Raw genomic sequence first — 20367 nt, 5'->3', positions numbered from 1 at the left:
CCCTGCATTGGATAAGTACTCTGGCACATTTTTTATTTCCTGTGTTATTTCATTCACTATCATGTTTTATACCTATGTTTTTGCCAGAATTATGTATAATTAGAGAGAATTTTTTACCTAGAAGCTACAGAATCATAGGTAAGCAAGCAGTTTTACCAGCAATGGAAGATTTATATTTTTTTGGCAAATTTGGTTACCAGGTGTTAGGCTGTTGGGTTATTTTTAGAATTGTATTTAAGCACCCAAATAGCCATTCCAAAAATAAAGGTTTAACATTAACAAATAGTTTAGTCTTATTCCAGATAATCTAAGAAAAGAGGAACACATTCTTAGGTGTTTGATTTAGTTATACCAATTACTACTAGTGCAACTCTGACCATTCATTTGTTAAAAATACTGTCAATCTTATGGCCATTTCTGACTCCCGTATTACACTTTTACGGTTTATGTTGAAGACGTAAGGCATTTTCAAATGCCAAATGTTGCAGATTACAGATTACAGAGACCTGCTTTTGTGAGTCTTCTCCATCAACAAGGGTTGCAAATATTTATTTATGATTTCTATAATATTTCCTTAAAATGTTCATACATAGTTATCATAATTCTGTCAATATATAGAACTCAGCAAATTTTTATTCCCTATCTATAAACTTCAGTTTCCTTTCCCATTTTGCAGGAAAATGGGAATGCTTTAAAACTTCTGACCTCGCTTAAAAAGTGGTAACCAAAGGCCAATGGAAAGAGTATTAGCTACTATAGTAAACTTTTCATTCATTTCCCACATTTCCCACACATGTGCTAATCAATGTATTCACACAGGAGCCGCATCATTAGAACAAAAAGTCTTATATTTGCTACTCACCTAGGCTGTGTCCACTCTAAACATGTGCAGAGGCTACTGAATCTACAGATGAGCATATACTGCATATAATACAATTAAGTGTATTATGAATTATAAAGCAGAGGGTGCAGAAGGAAGGAATTAGTTGGTGCAGTATCTTCAAATACCTTCAAATCTTCTTCCTTCTGATAATCTCAACAACTTTAGTCACATCTCACTTGACTCCCAGAAGAAGGAACATTTATAGAGGACTACCTCCTACTGTGTTTTATACTGTTGACCACCAGTAATTAATGGACTTCTTCAGCCAAAAACATTGGTGCCCATAAAATACTTTTACATATAAACTGTCCCCACTATCACTTGAATATGAATAAATACATAAATAGCCTAATATCTTTTAAGATATTTGGGGTTATTTTGTATGTTTTTTGTTCATAATCCTCACTCCTTCTGCATGCACACAAATAAACACATTTCTTAAAAACAGCTATTTTATTTTCTTAAGTTTCACCAATTTCCATTAATTTACAAGAAGAATGTCTCTTTTGGAAAAATATTTGTAAGTGAAACATATCATCTCACTATAAAATTCCTTGTGAGAATAAAGGCTGGCAGATATCCCCACAAAAAAAAACACAAATGTCAGTCTGAGAATCCACAGAGTAAAAACAAATAATACGCAGGAAAACAAAAATAAAAACATGTTATATGTGGTATGTATAATTATAATAAATAGTGTATATGTAGTATGTGTGTAATAAGACTGAATTAGCGAGAAATGGGAATGTCATTTTAAAATTCAGCTTTATGTTATAAAATAGAAATGTCCAAAGGCTGTGAGCCAAGTAAACTGAAATAATAAAGAGAAGAAGAATCAAGTGCAAGTTTATTTGATCACCAGTGCCCTACCTGTGTGAATTTGCTGCAGTGAAACCCCTTATGCCATAACCATTGCTACAAACAGCCTCCCTCTATGGAGAAGTGGGGGAGGGTGCAAAGTGCAATCAAATGAGAGCTAGAGAAAAGAAAAAAAAAAAAACAACAACAACAGCAACCACCATTGCCACTCTCACACTGAGAGGAAATCAATGGAAATGAATGAATCGGGGGTAAGCCTCGACTGCGCTTTCTGGTCCTCGATTGGACACAGCTAATCCCTGTGACCTTTAGGAAACCTGAAGGAATAAAATGACCCCAATAATCAAAAGCACAATTAGAATGAAGAGTGCAAAACCGTGACTGTGGTTAAGAAAGGCAGACAATGAGGAGACGATAGAGGAAATTTGTCCCTTTAGCAGTTGAGTGAATGCAACCTTAGAGGTGCCTTTAATGGTCACAGATGGATGGCAGCCACAAAATACAGGACACACGAGGGAGGGCAGGTGGGGAGGAATCGCAGTCGTCACATGATCTGGGCCCAAACTGCAGATGCTTCAGATGTCCCCCACCACCCTCCAATGCATCAAGCATAGTTTCTATCTCTCTACAGGAGACAGTAAAAGAAATTGGACAGATGTTGAAATATCACTGGGCAAGGAAAAAAAATGTTTCATCCTAACAGTGAAGAAATCTGCAGGGTAATTTCAATATCAACTGTGTTTTATTTTTCTTAGGAAATAAAATTCAGTGAATTCATCTTTATCAGCACAAAGCAACCAGGCAATTAGGCAACTAAGTTCTGCAGTTCAAGTAGTCTGCCATAAGGATGACATGCTGTCTATGTGGAGATACTTCCTGAATGATTCAGTGGGGTATTCCGTGTAAACGAGTGCTAAGGAAATGCAGTGGTGAAGATGTGAAGAAACACAGTTAGACAAAAATGACATTTTCAAAATTCACTTTTCTCTTGAATTTTAACTGATGCGTTATTCACTTTTTCTCTTCTATAAACTCCCAACTGGCAAATTACATAGAGACAGAGTGTGTGTTTTCTCATTGCAGGAGGCAAATATGTAGGATTTTGCTTGTTAAAAAATATAAATGATCCATTTAAATTGGTTTGTAATTTGAATTAATTATAATAATAGCAAACTTTTACTAACTTCTTACTAGGTATATAGGATTATCATAAGATTTTATAAATAAGTACTTATTTAATGCTCACAGACTCCTGTGAAATAGATACTATTATTTCACATTTTATAGTTGAAGAAACTGAGGTCAATCAATAAATAATATATAAATAAATGAATGTAACTTGCCCAAAGTCACAGGGTTAGCTAGTGGCTCCTAAACATTACACTATATTGATTATCTAAATAAATGATAACATATATTTAGCTGTAGTGATTCCAAAATATCAAGTAAATAATTTGATATTTTGACTGAATTTAACAAAACATGTGAGTCTTACTTGAATATCATTCTACACAGTAACCAGTAGCAGTGTTTATGAACATGGATTATTAACATACTTAAGGGAAGTGGCAATAAATTTACATATACTACGATGATAAAAGAGCACTGGGTAAAGGATAAGGAGATCTCAGTTTTTACTTAAGATCTCAGATGTGATCACCGTACCTCAAACCCAGGTAGCTACATCTACAAAAGGGATTCTATTTCTTCCTGATTCCCCATCCATCATTTAAATGCTATAAAAAGAGTACTCCGTTCATTTAGGTATTGCTATTGTGCCATTTTTGTGCCTGAAAATGTAGGATGTATTTGTTCATACTATAAGGGCAGCTGGGACACCACCTGTTAACTAACTTCAAGCACCATTTAATTAGCCTGTGTTGAAGTTACCGTATGCTTTGACTGGAAGGGAGTGGAACAGTAGCAGATGCTAAGCACAATAAAAGAAACGCCTTTGAATACCAGGGCAAAGTGGGTGGAGAGAATAACAAAAAAAGTCAACAGACGGAGAGAGCCAGAAGTATTAGTAAAATGGACCGGAAATTAGCTCTCACAGATAAAGTTCAAGGCAGCAAATCTCTGCAGATTAAATTCCAACCCAGCAAGGTATCTGTCACATCAGATATTATTGAGGATTTGATTTGAGGATTTTGAATAAATGCAGACCTCAACCGGACAATTGGCTCAGTTTTTAATTCTATAAAGGGGTAGTCATCACATTATTTCTATGACAACCTCCATGACTTTCTTAAACCAAACGTTCAGACATCAAGAAAAAAACATGTTGTGTCATACTCATGCATAATTTCCCCAATTACTTTAAGAGATCTACTTTGTCAGTGTTTCCACTAGGAGAGATCTGGAAACAAATGGTTTTAAAATTATGAACATTTCTCCATCAATAGAATGATTTCCATACAGGAGGCACTCTATCTTGTTTAGTCAAATTAAGTTGAATTGAAATGAATTAATAGCTTCTTTGTGGCATTTATATTCTTCTGGGTCACAGGCTTATCCATTAATGAATTTACCTTCCTAATATTGCAATAGTGTATTTTATGTTAATAGAATTGTTTTATATATACATATATAATAGCATAAAATTATATATATGTTATTGATGTTCTTGCTTAAATATATATTAGGTATCTTTTATTTAGTCAGATTTCATCAGTCTGGTGTAGCTAGATGTACCCCAAATTAGCTTAAACCAAATTCTACTTGACAATTTTTGTATAGTTATTCTACTTTTTTTGAGAATTGTAACACTTTTGGAGATTCAAAAATAGAATATAACATAAGCGAATGAAATATTAATTCCAACTTGTTATAATATCACTTTAATTTCAAGAGCAGCCTCTCAGAAAAATGCACTCCATTCATTCAAATCAGAATATATCTATACTTATATTTATGTCTATATCTATATATCTATATCAGAATTTCCTAAAATCAGAGGGAATTTGTAAAACTTAAATATAATTCATCTACCTGGCAATATTTAAAAACCTTCCTTGTTTATTCATACTATAATTTTTTTCAGTTTTTAGTATTACCACAATTTATTACATTTTATATCCAGTTTGTTAATCATCCCCTTTAACAAGAAAAAAAACTCTTACCAGTAAGACCCTTACCTGAATTAAGTTAAATAAGATTCTATTTCCAAATGTGTGCATAACACTTACAGGGGGGAAAAAGGAAGTAATATGTTATTCTATTAGAAATAGTAATTTACCATACTGTAGTTCTGAATTGGATTTATGGTGACTATAATATTTTAGATAGATAAGTATATGACAACATAAGGAGGTAATTCATATTCATTCCATGAACATTCATGTCCAAATAAAGAAATAATTCATGTTCATTCATTGAGAAAAGTTACTTCCATCTTAAACTCTTCATTCCAACAAAACTATGGCCCAGTGTTTCATCTAGTCATTCAACAAAAAAAGTATTGATTGTGTACTCTGTTCTTAAGCACTGTGTTAAGGCTAGGCATAGGATGATGAGTAAGACATGACCCTGTCTTAATCACCCTTCAACTTACACCAAAAGATTCGCCTTTGTTGTTGAAGAATAATTTTTAGAAATAATTATCAAAAAAATCTCAATGTATCTTGATTTCAGTCAGTAGTTTGATCCCCAAATCAATATATTTTAAAACATTGTGGGCAAAGCCTTATGCTTTGGAACCCCATTTTAATAATTTTTTATTGTGTATTTCTTGCTTCAACACAACCGACTACCTTATTAAATACTTTATTTTATTCTGTCTGTAAAAGGACACATGAAGAAGTTCTGGTGATACGCTTAATGGACCTCAGAAATAGATTTGTGAAATTATCCAATCTTATTGTTCAGTGACTAGAAAAGAATCACTAACCTGGTGTCCCATTGTTTGTATGCTATTGAAATTCCATCTAGTTCCCAGAGTTAGATTGATGAATAAAAGGAGGTCATGGTGTGTAGTAAAAAGTGGAGTGCTTTGGAGTCAGAAATAATTTGGAATCAAATTTCAGATCCACTATTTACTAGTTGCATGACAGAAGCAAAAGTACTCTGAGATTCGGTTTCAGTATCTTGAAAACGGAAATACTGATGAGAATCATGATGATGATGGCTAGAAAAATGATAGAACTGTAAGCATTACATAAGAACACATATATGCATATAAAATGATGTGTTCTATTAAACAGACCAAAGCATTATATAAACATTACTTGTGATTATAATCAGTGCAGGTTTTACTTCCTTTTTTTCACATTTGATTCATTCAGTTATCTAATCACCTAAACCAGAAAATGAGAAAAAAGCAGTAACATGTATTTTGAGATCATCGTGTGAAATCTGTTTTTTTTTTTATTTAGTAACGTCCTGGCATCTCAGGCCACAGGTTAAAATTACCTACTCTCCATTAAGATTATTTCAGCTTATCCAAATAATAAACTACTCTGACTTTTTTTCTTTTCTCAAAACTATTGGAAGACAAAGTTTTCAAATTTTGAAAGAACCATCCAGTCACTAAACATTTTGTTTGAAAACAGATTTTACATCAAGGCTAACGTTTTTGTTTATTTTACCAAAACACAATTTCTAACAAGTATTGTCCACTTGGATCATTGTAATCATGGTTCTTCTATCTTTGAAAGAAACATAAAGAAACAACCTTGATTTTTCTTATAGCAGCAACATTGGAGATGATTGTAACACATTGTTTTCTGTTCTCATATTGCTGCTTTAAAAAATAGTTTATTCAATATTTAGTGGCAATTTTTTAACTTCATACATATTATCTCTAATGTTCTACAGTACATAGATTTCTTCAGCTATTGTAAATATATTTCTTTATTTGCATCACTTACTAAATATTTCTAAGGAGGCACCACCTAAAAGCACCTACTGATTTTTTTTCCTCTCAATCTCTATAACATAACTTATATTTCTCCCTTATTCCCAGTTCAAAAAAATGGGACAGATAATAAAGTACATTCAACAATTATTTGGGCCATACATGATTAAAGCAGAAGTTTGAGTTTAACTTAAATTTGATCTTATAGAATTTTGATGCAAATTTAAAGCTTCACAAATATAGGGGTTTCTTGTATTTGATTTTATAATTCATTGCCTACGTTTCTAATTAAATGTTCTCAGTACTCCATTTAAAGTACCCTTTCCATGCATTCCTCTTGATTAGTAGGAAAGAATCGATGAGAATTGATCCAATTTGTAGAACACAATTCTCATATTGATAGTAGTTTATATTCATTTGCTTTTCCCTAATCTTTTATTAATGGTCATCTTTAAAATGTCAATTAATGCCACAGCTCTGCACTGTGATAATGCAAATCTATAAAGAAACTAGCTTGACACTTTATAGTAAGTAGGGCAAAAGGAAGAAGCTTTTATGTTTTTATTATACATAACTGAATATGACAGAAGAAAAGAAGAAGGTTGGAAACCCTAATGTTTTGAGCTGTGATTGCAAACCCAATTTAAAAATTAAAAATAAATAAATAAAATTCTGAATTTAAACCAACAGGCTTTTCTCTTAGGCCTCTACATTTCCACAATATAATACTGGCTACCATGGGATGATAAACAATTTAAATTACTATGGATTGAATGCTACTGCAAATATGAGTCTTTGTACTACAAAACTAATATTACCTATTTTAATACCACTGGTGAAAGAGAAATGCCATTGCATGAATGTCTGCTGCACATTATGGAGAAGGCTTTAGATCATTAAATTTTCATCCACCATCCTTTAAACTTTTTAAATGTTTTTCATAAAAGGTTGAGTGATTGGGCTGGGTGAGGTGGCTCACGCCTGTAAATCCCAGCACTTTGGGAGGCCAAGGCGGGTGGATCACCTGAGGCCTGGAGTTCGATAACAGCCTGACCAACATGGAGAAACCCACTCTCTACTAAAAATACAAAATTAGCCGGGCGTGGTGCCACATGCCTGCAGTCCCAGCTACTCAGGAGGCTGAGGCAGGAGAATCGCTTGAACCCAGGAGGCGGAAGTTGCGGTGAGCTGAGGTCGCACCATTGCACTCTAGCTTGGGCAACAAGAGTGAAACTCCGTCTCAAAGAAAAAAAAAAAGAAGATTGAATGATTGCTAATGTTATGTCATATTTGCTGTATCTCTTTCTCCCAAGATAGTTTTTATTCAACCATTTGAATATCATTTAGAGATATGATACCTCATGCCTTAATTATTCCACATGTGTATCCTAAAAACTAAGTATGTTATTTTTTCTGGAAACTTTAAGCTGGATCTCAAGTCTTCATTGAACAATCAACAATTTTTTTTCAGAAAGGCTTCATAGCTGATATTGTATACTGTATTATAGAATGGACTTCTCACTCTTAGTTGCCTGCTATTGGTGATAGTAAGTTTGATTACTGAGTTACAGATATGACTGTCTAATCTATCAATTATCAAAGTGTATTTTTTACTTCCAAGTTAGCAAATACCCTCTGGGGTGATACTTTTGCACTGTAAAATATGCTGTCTTCCAACCATTTTTCACTTAATAGATGTGGGGGTTTGGGGAGATGCTGGCCAAAGGACATAAAATTTCAGTTAGGAGGAATAAGTTCAAGAGACCCATTATACAACATGATGACTGTGTTTAATAACAATGTATTATAGTCTTGACCTTCTCTAAGACACTCAATTTTAAGTGTTCTCACTACAAGAAATGAAGGGTGTGTAAGGTAATGCATATGTTAGTTAGCTGTATTAAGCCATTCTACAATGTATACATACATATTTCAAAACATCATGTTGTACTTAATTTAAATTTGTCAATTAAAAAATAATTAATGTTTAAAAACCCAAACATTTAATGAATTATTATATTTAAAGACAAAGTTTCCTTGAGGACATAATTTATATTGTAAAGGAAGATATAGGTGTTTATTTCCTTTTATAGTTGTTGCTGTTATTATATATGTGAAAGACTGTTTTAAGATTGTCCACTCATATACTGTTTGTGTGTATGTATATATGTATGTATGTAATTACTAATTTATGTATGTACATATATACACACATACATATAACCTTATATATTGTAAGTTTAAGTATGGCATACAACCCCTGCACAAAAATATATAAAGCCATGTCGCAAAATATTTATAAACCATAAGCCTATAGATCAGATTTCAGTTTTAACCCCAGATGCTAACTTTTTACTGAATTGTAAAATACTTAAAATATTTAATATTTATGTAAAATATGTAACATAGGTAGGGACTATAGGAAAGAAGTAGGTTGAAAACAAGCCGATCAGTTTAGTGTTGAGTGAGAAAAAGTGTGAAGCTTCTTTGAATTTACATGAAGTTGAATCACCAATGGAAATAAATTTGGTTGTTGGTAGAGCATCCAATTGAGAAATGTACAAGTTGCATATGTTATGAAAAATAATCGAAGCCTTGGACTCAGATGAAGATATCTACAGACAGCATTTTGAAAAGAACAGGATGAAATCTGGAGCTGTGTGAAACACAAGTATTTAAGGAGTATGGGGAGGGAAACAAGCTGTCATGGATGAGGCATTAGTTCTATACATTCCTCCAGACTTGGAGTCAATGGATAGAAAATCTAGAAAAAAGATTTTTTAAAACAAATTTTAAAAACAAGACTTAATTATAAAATTGGAATTGATCACCCTGAAAAGCAGTGAAGGTCCAATGGCCACTAAATTCACAGGAGTGTATACGTCTCATCGAAGATTGTTATGGGGGTCCATCTGACCCATTTCCAACCCTGAATGACTATGATGTTATGATTCAAGACTTCCTTTTTATATTGAAAGATGCCTTATTGGTTTGTATGGATTTGAGGACATAGGATGTACAATAGCATTTGAGTTTATTTGTAGCAAGCTTTTTATCCCCGCTCTGCATAGAATACTGGTGCAGAAAATACAATTTACATCCTTTTCAATTGTTTCAGATTGAGCATCTATCACTTAAGTAAGGTTTGCATTCTTGGTTACCATCTCTTTACTAATTTATCTATTATCTTGGATTCAATGTAAAATGGGTAGGTACACAAATGAGAAGCAGACAGAATACCTGACCCTCAGGAATTTAGATTATAATGGGGGTGACAGACACATAAAACCCAGCACCTCTAGTGACAGTGTGTTTCTAGATGGGATGAGAGTTTTCACCAATTGCAGCTGAACCTGTTTCAATTCAGGCCTGGGTAGCCCTAAATTCAGAGCTGGAATATAGGACCTCCTTTAGATATGGTAAACACACAATAGTCTCTTCCTTGCTATCTTCTAGTCCATAGCTCGCATAATCAATGCTATTTAACCAAAAATTTAAGTAAATGTCTTTGGACTGGTCTTAAATTAGTCCTCCAGCTCTGTCGCAGTGAGTCAAGTGGCTATTTCATGTTATTGTTATCTTTTGACAGGAAGGAGAAGAAAGAAAAAAATTAGCAAAGCAGCTAAAAATAGCACCTTTTGTTTCCTTTAGGTCTAGCATATCATTAATTAAAGGCAGAACAAGGTAGATTGAATGGACTTTAGAGATATGGTAAGATTCATTGATTAATGCAAAGATCTATTCTTTCCTGAGCCTAAGAAGGGGCCAGAAAGGTGATGAGTAGGAACAGAGAAGCAAATTTATAAGCCACTTAAGATAGGTTACATGCAGGTGTAAATCTATTTTATATGATTTAAGTATCTCATTTCAAATGACAGTAAATTTATTTTCCTCATCTCTTGCTTTCATAATAATATCCCCATTCTCAGGAAGAATTCAATAACAAAGGTACACAAACCTCATCCCAAAAGTCTTGTAATATTGTGTAGACACGCTGATTTAATTTATATTGTGGATTTGGATGAATCTGTATAGTATTTGTAACAGAGTGATTAGAAATGTGTGCGTCCACATTAAATAACTGATTGCTTGTAAATTAAAAGTAGAACTTCCCTTAAAAGTCTGCATTGTGTTACTAAAAAATAATTCATAAAATTAAAGTGATTCTAAACACATTCTATCATTTAAAACAAGATTGTAGGTAAGCAGGGTGGTTTTCTTAAAAGCCGTTTCATGCATTTGACCAAGCAATTTCTGATGATCTTCCTACAACAGCCTCTTATATTTGGTTAGTCTGCATGAGCAAGATGACTTGTGACAGAACATTGTGAACACTGCCTCAAAACACACAAAAATGCCTGCTCCCCATTCTTTCTCACTGATGTGGCTTAAAAGTTTGACCTAAACAACGTGTGCGTGTAATAAGTTCACGGGCCGGAAAGGTAAAGTGGACGCTTTTTCTGCCTTATCACTTGCAGCATCTATTTTAAGGGTAAAATGACAACAGCCATCACTAGAGAGGCAAGGATGAATAAAGCAAGAATGAGTATCTTTTCTCTTTTGTCTGCACAGATCTTAACTTTTTTTTTTTTTTCGTTTTAGCCACATCAGGTTATTATAATTACGCGGCACTTATGGGAAGGAGGAGGGAAAGCAGGGAGATTAGGGGGGGAAATATGCCGCATGAAAAAACCAAGTGGACTCATGTTAGTCTTTGTATTCCTTTTTTAAGAATTTCTAAATCATCCCTGAATAGCTGTGTCTAAGATAAAATATGTTGACCTAGCTAGTGGAGACACAAAATTAATGACTTCTGTGATGTTTCTAGAGGGGCAGTACCTGCATGTACTCACTGGCTCAGCCATAAGTGACACACTGTTCCCCGAGTAAACATCTGCGCTTCTTCACTGCTCAGAACAAGAAATCCTTCCTCTGTAGATAATGTTAAAGGTGATTCTCTTGAAATCCCGCAGAACATCAGAACTTGAATGACCTATGGCTCTACATTATTCGATTTAGGAGGTACACTCTTGTTTTTTATTGCGTCTGTGTCTGCTTCTCAGTAGCAGACCTATAAACACTGCTCATACTTATCTTACATATAGATGACAGGTAGAGTGTGCACCAGGGAAATTTGGTAGTGTCATTGAGCTTCTATATACACACATACTGCTCCTCTGCTACTCTGAGTCTGGATATGGAAACTGGAGTGTTGTTGTGCTTAGCCTCCACTCTAAAATTCTGCGTGGGAAAATTAATGTGCAATTTAAGAAAAACAGAAAAAATGCATTTTTTATTTAAGAAAAATAAGCATAGATGAATGAAAATACTTATACGGAATTTGGAATGTTTTAAAATATCCAATACTTTGGAATGTTTTAAAATATCCAACCCAAAATATCCAAAGTTAGATGTGTTTCAGTCATGCATTCATTGCAGTAAATTTATATCAGTCCTTTAAGACGAGAGATTGTTGCCTTCTGAAAGACGTGATGTTGCACCGTTTTCTTCCGTGTTTCTCAGAAAAAAGTATGACATTTTTAACATCCTCCCGCTTATTTGACAAGACCTGTTTTTCCCCACATCCTCCCTGCCTCATATGAGGTACAATCTCTGGAGTCTGTAATTGCCAGGAGATGAAGCGATGATGGGGAGTGATCACAGTCAATAGCTTTGATTAACAATAAGGTAGAAAATTAGCAATGCTAGCATTCAGCCACCCTGCCCTCTCCCTCCTCCATATGCTCTCTCAGTCCGTGCTGGCGGCCTCACAGAGGGCAGTCGGAGCCCTTCGCCAGCTTTGAAGTGCAGCAAAGGTGCAGGCAGGGCAGAGAATTAGGGAAATTAAGGAGAAAAAGTAGAAACTGTAAAAACCATGATGCTGAGACCTTCGCAGGGCTTAGTGTGCCGCAGGAGGGGCAAGGATGAAGCGTGCTGTGTGTTGTCCTTGTGTGTTTTTCTGTCACATGTGGATTTACTTGTGTCTGGACATGCTGTGATCGAAATGGCAACTACTGTTACTACTGTGACCCCATCAGCAGCTCTGGTGTTGTTTCCGACAGACCCTGAAGATGTAGCGAGGGGGAACGACCACGGGACGCCAATCCCCACCTCTGATAACGATGACAATTCGCTGGGCTATACAGGTAGAGTGTCTCTTTCCCAAATACTAACTTCCTCCTGAAATGCCTCCACCTCCATCAACCATCAACCACCTGTATAAAATTAATCGAATCATCCCTGCTTCCAGCTAACAACCACAATTTCTCATTTTTCAAACTTCATTCTGTTCATATCAGATCATATTGCTAAAGTAAACACTTTTAAGAACAGAAATGTACATGGAAACTGTAATCATTCTTATTGTTTTACTATGTTTAATACAAAAGAATGCTTATCAATCTGAAACTTTGATACTGCTAGTATTTTTAGAATGATATTTTCTTAGAAATTTAATATTTGACTAAGTTGTTATCATAAAGGAAAAAAACACTACCTGCAAGTAATTTGGATTCAAATTTATCTGTACTTTTTTTTTTTTACACTTGTAGTCTTAAAAACAAAAGAAAGCAAAACTCTTAGAGCGATGTAATTCATAATCACCAACTTACATCTTTGGATTGTGTTTGCATGACTTATTGTTACCTTATACACCAACGACTTCTGAAATAGATGCATGTGTACACCAGCATAATAGTAACAAATTAACTAATTGTATTAGAAATAATTGATATATAAATGTTTAAGAATGATCACCCTGGAAATATATGTGTCACATGGAATTTTTTGTTCTAAATATAATTGTATAATTTATACCTCTAACTCTGAGATAATTTGACTAAAACTTTAGGTAAGGAGAAGGAATACAAGACATCACTTATAACCCATTGAATTAGATAATGTTGTAACAGTGGTCTTGTAAGATTAGCTATTTGTAATGTTCTCTTCATTGGTCCTTGTTAACACAGTTCTCCATAGACTTTGCTAAGTTTTGAGCTGTGTGGATAGGTTGTGTGTGTATGAGGTGGGGTAGTTAGGGTTAGAGATGATAGAGTCCTCTTCTGTATCATAACAATCATATAGATGACGGTGTTAAAAGAAAAACATAATTCAATAGGCACATTTCACTTTAGATAAAATAATAGACTGATATTTTACTTTTGAAGCATCCTCACAGTCTTCATAAATATCATTCTCCAGTTTTGTTCCTTGCCTACATAATTGTAGGTTTTAAACACTTGAAATAAGTAGTACAGTTAATAAGACCTTTATAAACAACTTTAATATTGGTATATTTGTTTTGCTCTTATAAATAACTCATTTGCATTTTTCCTGTCTTCCAACATAAGAATGAGGATTCAAAGACCAACAAATGAAAGTCTATGGGGGTGGGATGGTGAGGGAGTTTGTGTGATACTTTCCCAGAAACTTAGCTACAAAAAAGTTGTAAATGTTATCCCTTAATACCGTCAATACCAAAGAAGTTCATATTTGTGAAAGGAGGAATCCAAGGTAGTATTCTTTCTCAGGGGTATCCTAATTTGCCAGTGCTTCTTAGTTCTATTCCCTTGTACTCACCCAGTCTAAACAACAGCATTGTTTTGATACAATAATAGGGTTTGCTCTTTATCTTTTGTGGATTTCCCAAAAATTATGTATAAGTAATGAATAAATCATGTTGGAGTCTTGAATTAAGAGAATTTAAATAACAATGCATTTCAGATTAAATATAGCATTAATGTTTTTCATTTTTATTTTTTCCCTTCAGGTTAATCAGGTGTCAGATTTGTCCTATTAAACATATCATTAGATAAATTAACATGAGGAAATAAACTTATAAAATTATCTTTATAGTCTATAATGGAACTAACTTAAAGTATTACAATTTAATGCAAAGTGACTGAAAGACAATCTTCTGAATAATCTTGTTCCTGAGACTGTAACTGTCTTTAACAACCTAGTGCTAAAGGAAGTCTATTCTGTATATTTTGTTTTGGAAAATTCTTGATTACTCAGAAACCTCTCTTCTGCTATACAAATCAAAAAATGTTATTTGTCTCTTTTGTTTGCATGTTAACCATACTTATATTCATTATAACTTCCATTGCAAGTGATAAGAACAATAAAGTAGAAAAAATAATGTTGACTGCATCATGACAACTGTAAAGAAAGATACCAATTGGCTATATAGTTGAGGAGTAATAGTTAAAAATATTAGTTAAAATTACCTACAGATATTGTTTTCTTTTGTGTGCACGTGCATGTGTGTGAATGTCTGAATGTATGAATTCCCTGTACTAGAGTCACAGATAATTGAGTAGATAGAACCTTTATATTAGAGAAAATTGAGTTCAGAGGAAAGTGAGATGGCCTATCTGTCCAGGAACACTTTTATATATTTAATGTAAGTTGTCTAGAGTTTGGTATATCTGGAGTTTAATAACCCTGGGCATAGCAGCAAGAAGTTTTAAGAAATAAAATATACATATTAAGCAACTTAGAGAATGTGCAATGCAATTGTCACGTAAGTCATTGATATGAGTTAGTTACAAAACGATGTTAACAAGCAAGTATATTAGGTATTGTTTGTGGCATCTATATTTACACAATATCTCAAAATGGACAGTGCAGATTTTATACATCAGATGTTTATTTTTTTACTACATGTTGCTTCATTTCATTGAGGTAACATGTGAGACTTTTCTCCCTCACCCTAACATTTAGTATATATAAAAAAAGAAAATAAACCTGTATAGTCCTGGAAAACATTTTTGGGGGGAACATGAAATAACCCCAAAAGAAGAAGATCATTATTTCACTAAAATTCCCATTTACATTCCCCTAATTATCCTTTTTTTCAATACTAAAAACAGTATAATTTCCACTGCAAGCTAATTTGTTACTACAACATCTGTTCTGATACTTAAGCCATTTGGGAGCATCACTATCAAACTGACCCATTTAACAAGAGTGCATGGATCTCATATCATACATATATCTTAAAATCTATATATCCACTAATGATCTAGTGAACAAATGATAATCTCTCATAATAGTAGTTGCTGCGTATATTGTATACCATTCTAATCTAAATTGTGTAAGTGATTTAGTTGGGATCAAATTTTTAAAATGGAAATAGATTATCAGGGAAGAAACATATTGATTCCTTTTCTCCTTACCATCTCTAGAAACAATGCTATAAAGCCATGTAAGGTTTTGAAATATTTCAGTTTCACTCTTACAAATCAATGAATGCAACACAATTTCTAAGGTAGCACTGTGGTATGTTATTAAAGTGGACTTGGGCATTATTTACAGTGAAGTGGCCCATTTCTTGTTTAACCACGCGTGTCATAAATATTGGGGGTTATTTAACAGTTCGCGGCATATAGCCTTTGTTGCAAGAACAAGTAAGAAGAGGTTTCAAATCAGCACTTTATTGGGTCAAACATACATCCAAAAGAGTCTGAATATGTAATAATCAATGATTTTTTGAAGAGGCTTTTGAAAGGAACAGAGTGTTTATTGACTGCTGGAAGTGCATATAGTGTTTCACAAATATAAAAAAATTAAGTAATAAATCTAAGAATATTGAAATTTCTGAAATATACATATAATTTATGTATAGATTTCTGGCAAAAACTTTAGACAAGGACACAAAATTTAAAGAAAAATTTATTGATACATTAAAAATTCAGGGAATAAGTGGGTGCTAATGAAATCCTACTAACATTCTTAATCTTTTTACAAAGCAGTAATCAGGAAAGGAATTTAACATTATTCCTTTTTCTGAGTAACAAAAAAAGTCTGTAAATTTGACTTGAAATGTCTAAAATATACCCTTTGTCCCTAATTTTACATACTAAAATAAGAAAATGTCTTCCATCTCCACAGGTCTGTTTTAAGGAATAGGTGCCTATATTTACAATAGAATATTGGAAGAAATGTGATATACAAATTTAAAATCTTAAAACTAAAAGGTTATCAGAGTTTTGTCACTGTCAATTTAAGTAAAATCTAGCCAAGAAATGTCAGAGGTTTCACAGTAATTTCAAATGGGGGTATTTAGGTCTTCTACCACTCAACACTATCTCCAAGTAAAGTTTGGTAATGATTGTTTAGAAGGAAACAAAATATATTGTCTTATTAAAAAAAAACAAAAGAGAAAGAAAGAAAAGCATTGACAAATGAGTATGTTTGCCCATATAAACTAGAATCCAATCCCAAAACCTTGTTTTGTCTCATGCTTAGAAATTTCAACAAGAAACAATTGATGATGACACTGATTCTTGTGTCTCCCTACATTCTTCATTGTATTGCTTCACCATTCAAACTAAGCAAAAACACCATTTTGGTATGTGAATTTTTAACGTGTATGTACTGAATCTAATAACCAGTGTTCATTATTACTACATGCATGCAAGGCCATTTTCTGAGCACTTTACCTGCAACAACTCATTTAATCCTTACAACAACCCTCTAAGACAGTGCTATTATTAATAGCGACAGGGCCTGGGGTCTGCTTCAATATTCTAAAAGATAAATAGTTCAAAATTAATCACATCTTCCTAATCTCACATAGTCTTGAGTTTAAATGAGTTGTGTCTATAAGCTACATTTGGGCATGTAGTTAGAAATTGAACAGATCCACCATGTCAGATTTGTCAGAAATATTAAACATTATATAGTTAATCATTTTTTCCATTATCTTACTGTCACTTTATTTGTTAAATTAATAGTCAGAGTTTACATTAGTTTTACTAAGCAAACTATCCTTAGATGAGTCTGCTTCAGAGCTAAGTATGATACTGTAAGTACCTTTCCTTTTTTGTATGCAATTGATTATTTTGTGGAGTCAATAGTTGCATTTTTTTAACATTCTAGATGCTCAATTATGTCCAGTATTCCATCAATCTGTGATTTTCTCTGACACCTCCCTCATTAAACCCTTCATATTTTTGTCCCAAACCCACTGGTTTCTCTTCAGACCCAAGACTTTCTTACATCACTCTTTTATGTTGGATCTCCTGTTTCTTAGATCTAATTACTTTCTCTTTCCTGGTTTCTTCACTAATTAAAAGAAGCCTGTCCTCCAGAAAGCATATTCAAGAAAAGCTTGGAGAATATCAAAATAAAAAAATTTTACTAGGATGTGCTTGTGATATTCTGTCCACGCTTGCTTGTTGTTGATTTGTTTTCCTTCAACATAGGACACTAGATGGGCCCATTCAAACTGGAGAACTATTTATTTCAGTTATGGAAAATTTTCTTAATATTTTTATAATAATTTTTTTCATCTCTAGTTTCTCTGCTATCCTTCGGAATTGCTACTAGTCAGGCAGTGGGCCTCTTGGACTGATCCATTAGCCTCTTGTTTTTCTCTCCTAATTTCTAACTCTTTGTTTTTTTCTCCAACTTCCTGGGAAACAACCTTTATGTTTATTGTCCACAAATACTTTTATCATTGTGCTTAGTACATGGGGGTATATGAGGTATACTATCTTTTAAGATCAAAACCATGAATCACAGCCGGGCGTGGTGGCTCACACCTGTAATCCCAGCAGTTTGGGAAGCCAAGGTGGATGGATTACATTGGGTCAGGAGTTTGAGACCAGCCTGGCCAACATAGTGAAACCCCATGTCTACTAAAAATACAAAAACTTAGCCAGGCATGGTGGCATGTGCCTGTAGTCCCAGCTACTCAGGAGGCTGAGGCAGGAGAATCACTTGAACCCAGGAGGTCGAGGTTGTAGTGAGCTGAGATCATGTCACTGCACTCCAGCCTGGTCAAGAGAGTTAGAATCTTTCTCAACAAGAAAAAAAAAAAAAAAAAAATCCATGAATCACTCATCTGTGGATCAATCTGGTGGCCCCATCATTAGCTTCTCTTTATAACCTTATGGATTACTAATTTATGCATAACAGGAAATTAATAAACATTTCTTAAAATGAAGATAAACCATCTCTACTTGGTACAAATCTATATTGGAAATAAAATTATCAACTCACATCAATTTAATCAATTGGTTTAGTCTTTCAATAGTTCTGGGAAATAAATATAAATGTGTCAAATTTGTGATTTGTTTTGGGTGACCTCAATTATTAAGAAATTTTGCCAATTCTCGGAAAATATGCAAGCAAGCAAATGAGACAGAAATTAGCATCGTGGGTTAAATTCATGTCTCATACTCCAAAAGTCTTTTCCCTAGAATTCAGAGAAAAAGAAAAATGGTTTAATTTTCATCATAATGGACAATAGGTAGTAGACATGCGTAATTCTATCCTCCTGAAGAACACAGGACATGGGAGCTTCAAGTGGATTTGAGCATTAAAAAGTAAATTAAGCTCTAACAATAATTGGAGTCTGTGAAGAACAGTTTAAAGCAGTTTATCTTAATTATTTCTTAAAAATTAAAGGTTAATTGTGTGTTTTCCACACATTTATTAACACTATTTCTAACACTAAAGTTTCTCATTAGCACTTTGGAGACTTAAACCTTTCCAAGTGAACAAATATATATGTAGATATTTCTCGTTAGTAATTTGATAATATTTTCCGTGTGGAAAACTTGGGAGCTGAACATTTTGAGTTTTTATAGTGGGGAAGGAAAAGCAGTATCTGAACTTAAATAAAATATTTTAAATCTTGATTTTGATAGAAAAATTTCATTTAATTACTTTTGATAAATAGTTTTAACTGTGGAGAGATTGCTTCAATTTTTTTTTTTTGAGTTGGAGTCTTGCTCTGTCACCAGGCTGGAGTACAGTGGTGGGGTCTTAGCTCACTGCAACCTCCACCTCCCGGGTTCAAGCAATTCTGCCTCAGCCTCCTAAGTAGCTGGGACTACAGGGACGCACCACCATGCCCAGATAATTTTTGAATTTTTAGTAGAGATGGAGTTTCACCATGTTGGCCAGTATGGTCTCCATCTCCTGACCTCATGATCCGCCTGCCTCAGCCTCCCAAAGTGCTGGGATTACAGGCGTGAGCCACCGCGCCCAGCCCAATTTTTAAAATATAAGCAAAAGCTACAAATTTTAGGGATGCCTAGGTAAGTAAACACACTCAGAAACACAAAATATACATAAAATATACAGGTGTTCATTAGGTATGCCAACATCCATAAGGTAGAATTTATGAAGAATTCAGATTTAAAGTTTTATTAAGAAATTTTAGGGAAATTTAAAGAAACAAATAATACTTGGGTTGTAGCAGCTACAGTAGTGACTGGCTAATTATTTGGATAATTCAGTAAGAATCTTTGTTTACCCAGCAATTTATGCAAGAAAATTAATATTTGGTGGGTGCAAAAGTAATTGAGGTTTTGCCATTAAAAATTGCAAAAAAAAAAAAAAAAAAAAAACCCACACGATTACTTTTGTACCAGCCTAATATTTTTAGCTGAACTATTCTTCAGGTTGACTGCGGACGACTGGCTTTGGAAATGACTCTACTAACCTAGTAAGACTCGTACCTGTCTCAAAAGCCTTCAAAGTAGTACATGCCGATATCATGATGCTCACCTTCCAGTGAGCACAAGCCATGGGTACAGTCTCATCTCTGCACTTCTTTATATTACTGTTGTGGCCCTATGGCAATTATTGTCTTCATGTTTGTTTTAGTTTTTCAATTCACAGAAAGGAAATATTTGGCAGTCTACAAATTTTTCTTGAAAACCAGAAGACAATTGGCTAACCCTTCCTAATCTCTCATTCTTAGAGAGAATTTTGGACAATGATGAATTTTTCTCCTTGTACTTATTCCTGTAAATATTTTTTTCACTATCATAGACATCAGTCCACCTTCCAT

The 20367-nt window shown here is 33.8% G+C and overlaps 1 protein-coding gene across 10 annotated transcripts in view; it reads left to right on the top strand.

The window, feature by feature from the left end:
* Positions 1-20367, top strand: part of ROBO1 (roundabout guidance receptor 1) — a 1167403-nt gene that overhangs the window by 626546 nt on the left and 520490 nt on the right. For 3 of the 10 annotated variants that reach the window (XM_016941499.4, XM_016941496.4, XM_063806043.1), the window contains exon 3: positions 12620-12703. In XM_016941499.4, coding sequence (XP_016796988.2) covers positions 12620-12703 — 84 coding nt within the window. Of the gene's footprint in view, positions 1-12456; positions 12704-20367 lie in introns of those variants that run through there. The other 7 variants (XM_063806045.1, XM_024355572.3, XM_024355567.3 and 4 more) reach the window with 4 other exon arrangements.

This window comes from Pan troglodytes, chromosome 2, assembly GCF_028858775.2.
Source record: "Pan troglodytes isolate AG18354 chromosome 2, NHGRI_mPanTro3-v2.0_pri, whole genome shotgun sequence".
NCBI lineage: Eukaryota > Metazoa > Chordata > Mammalia > Primates > Hominidae > Pan > Pan troglodytes.
Note: the sequence above shows the minus strand (reverse complement) of the source record. Positions and strands in the feature narration are given on the sequence as shown.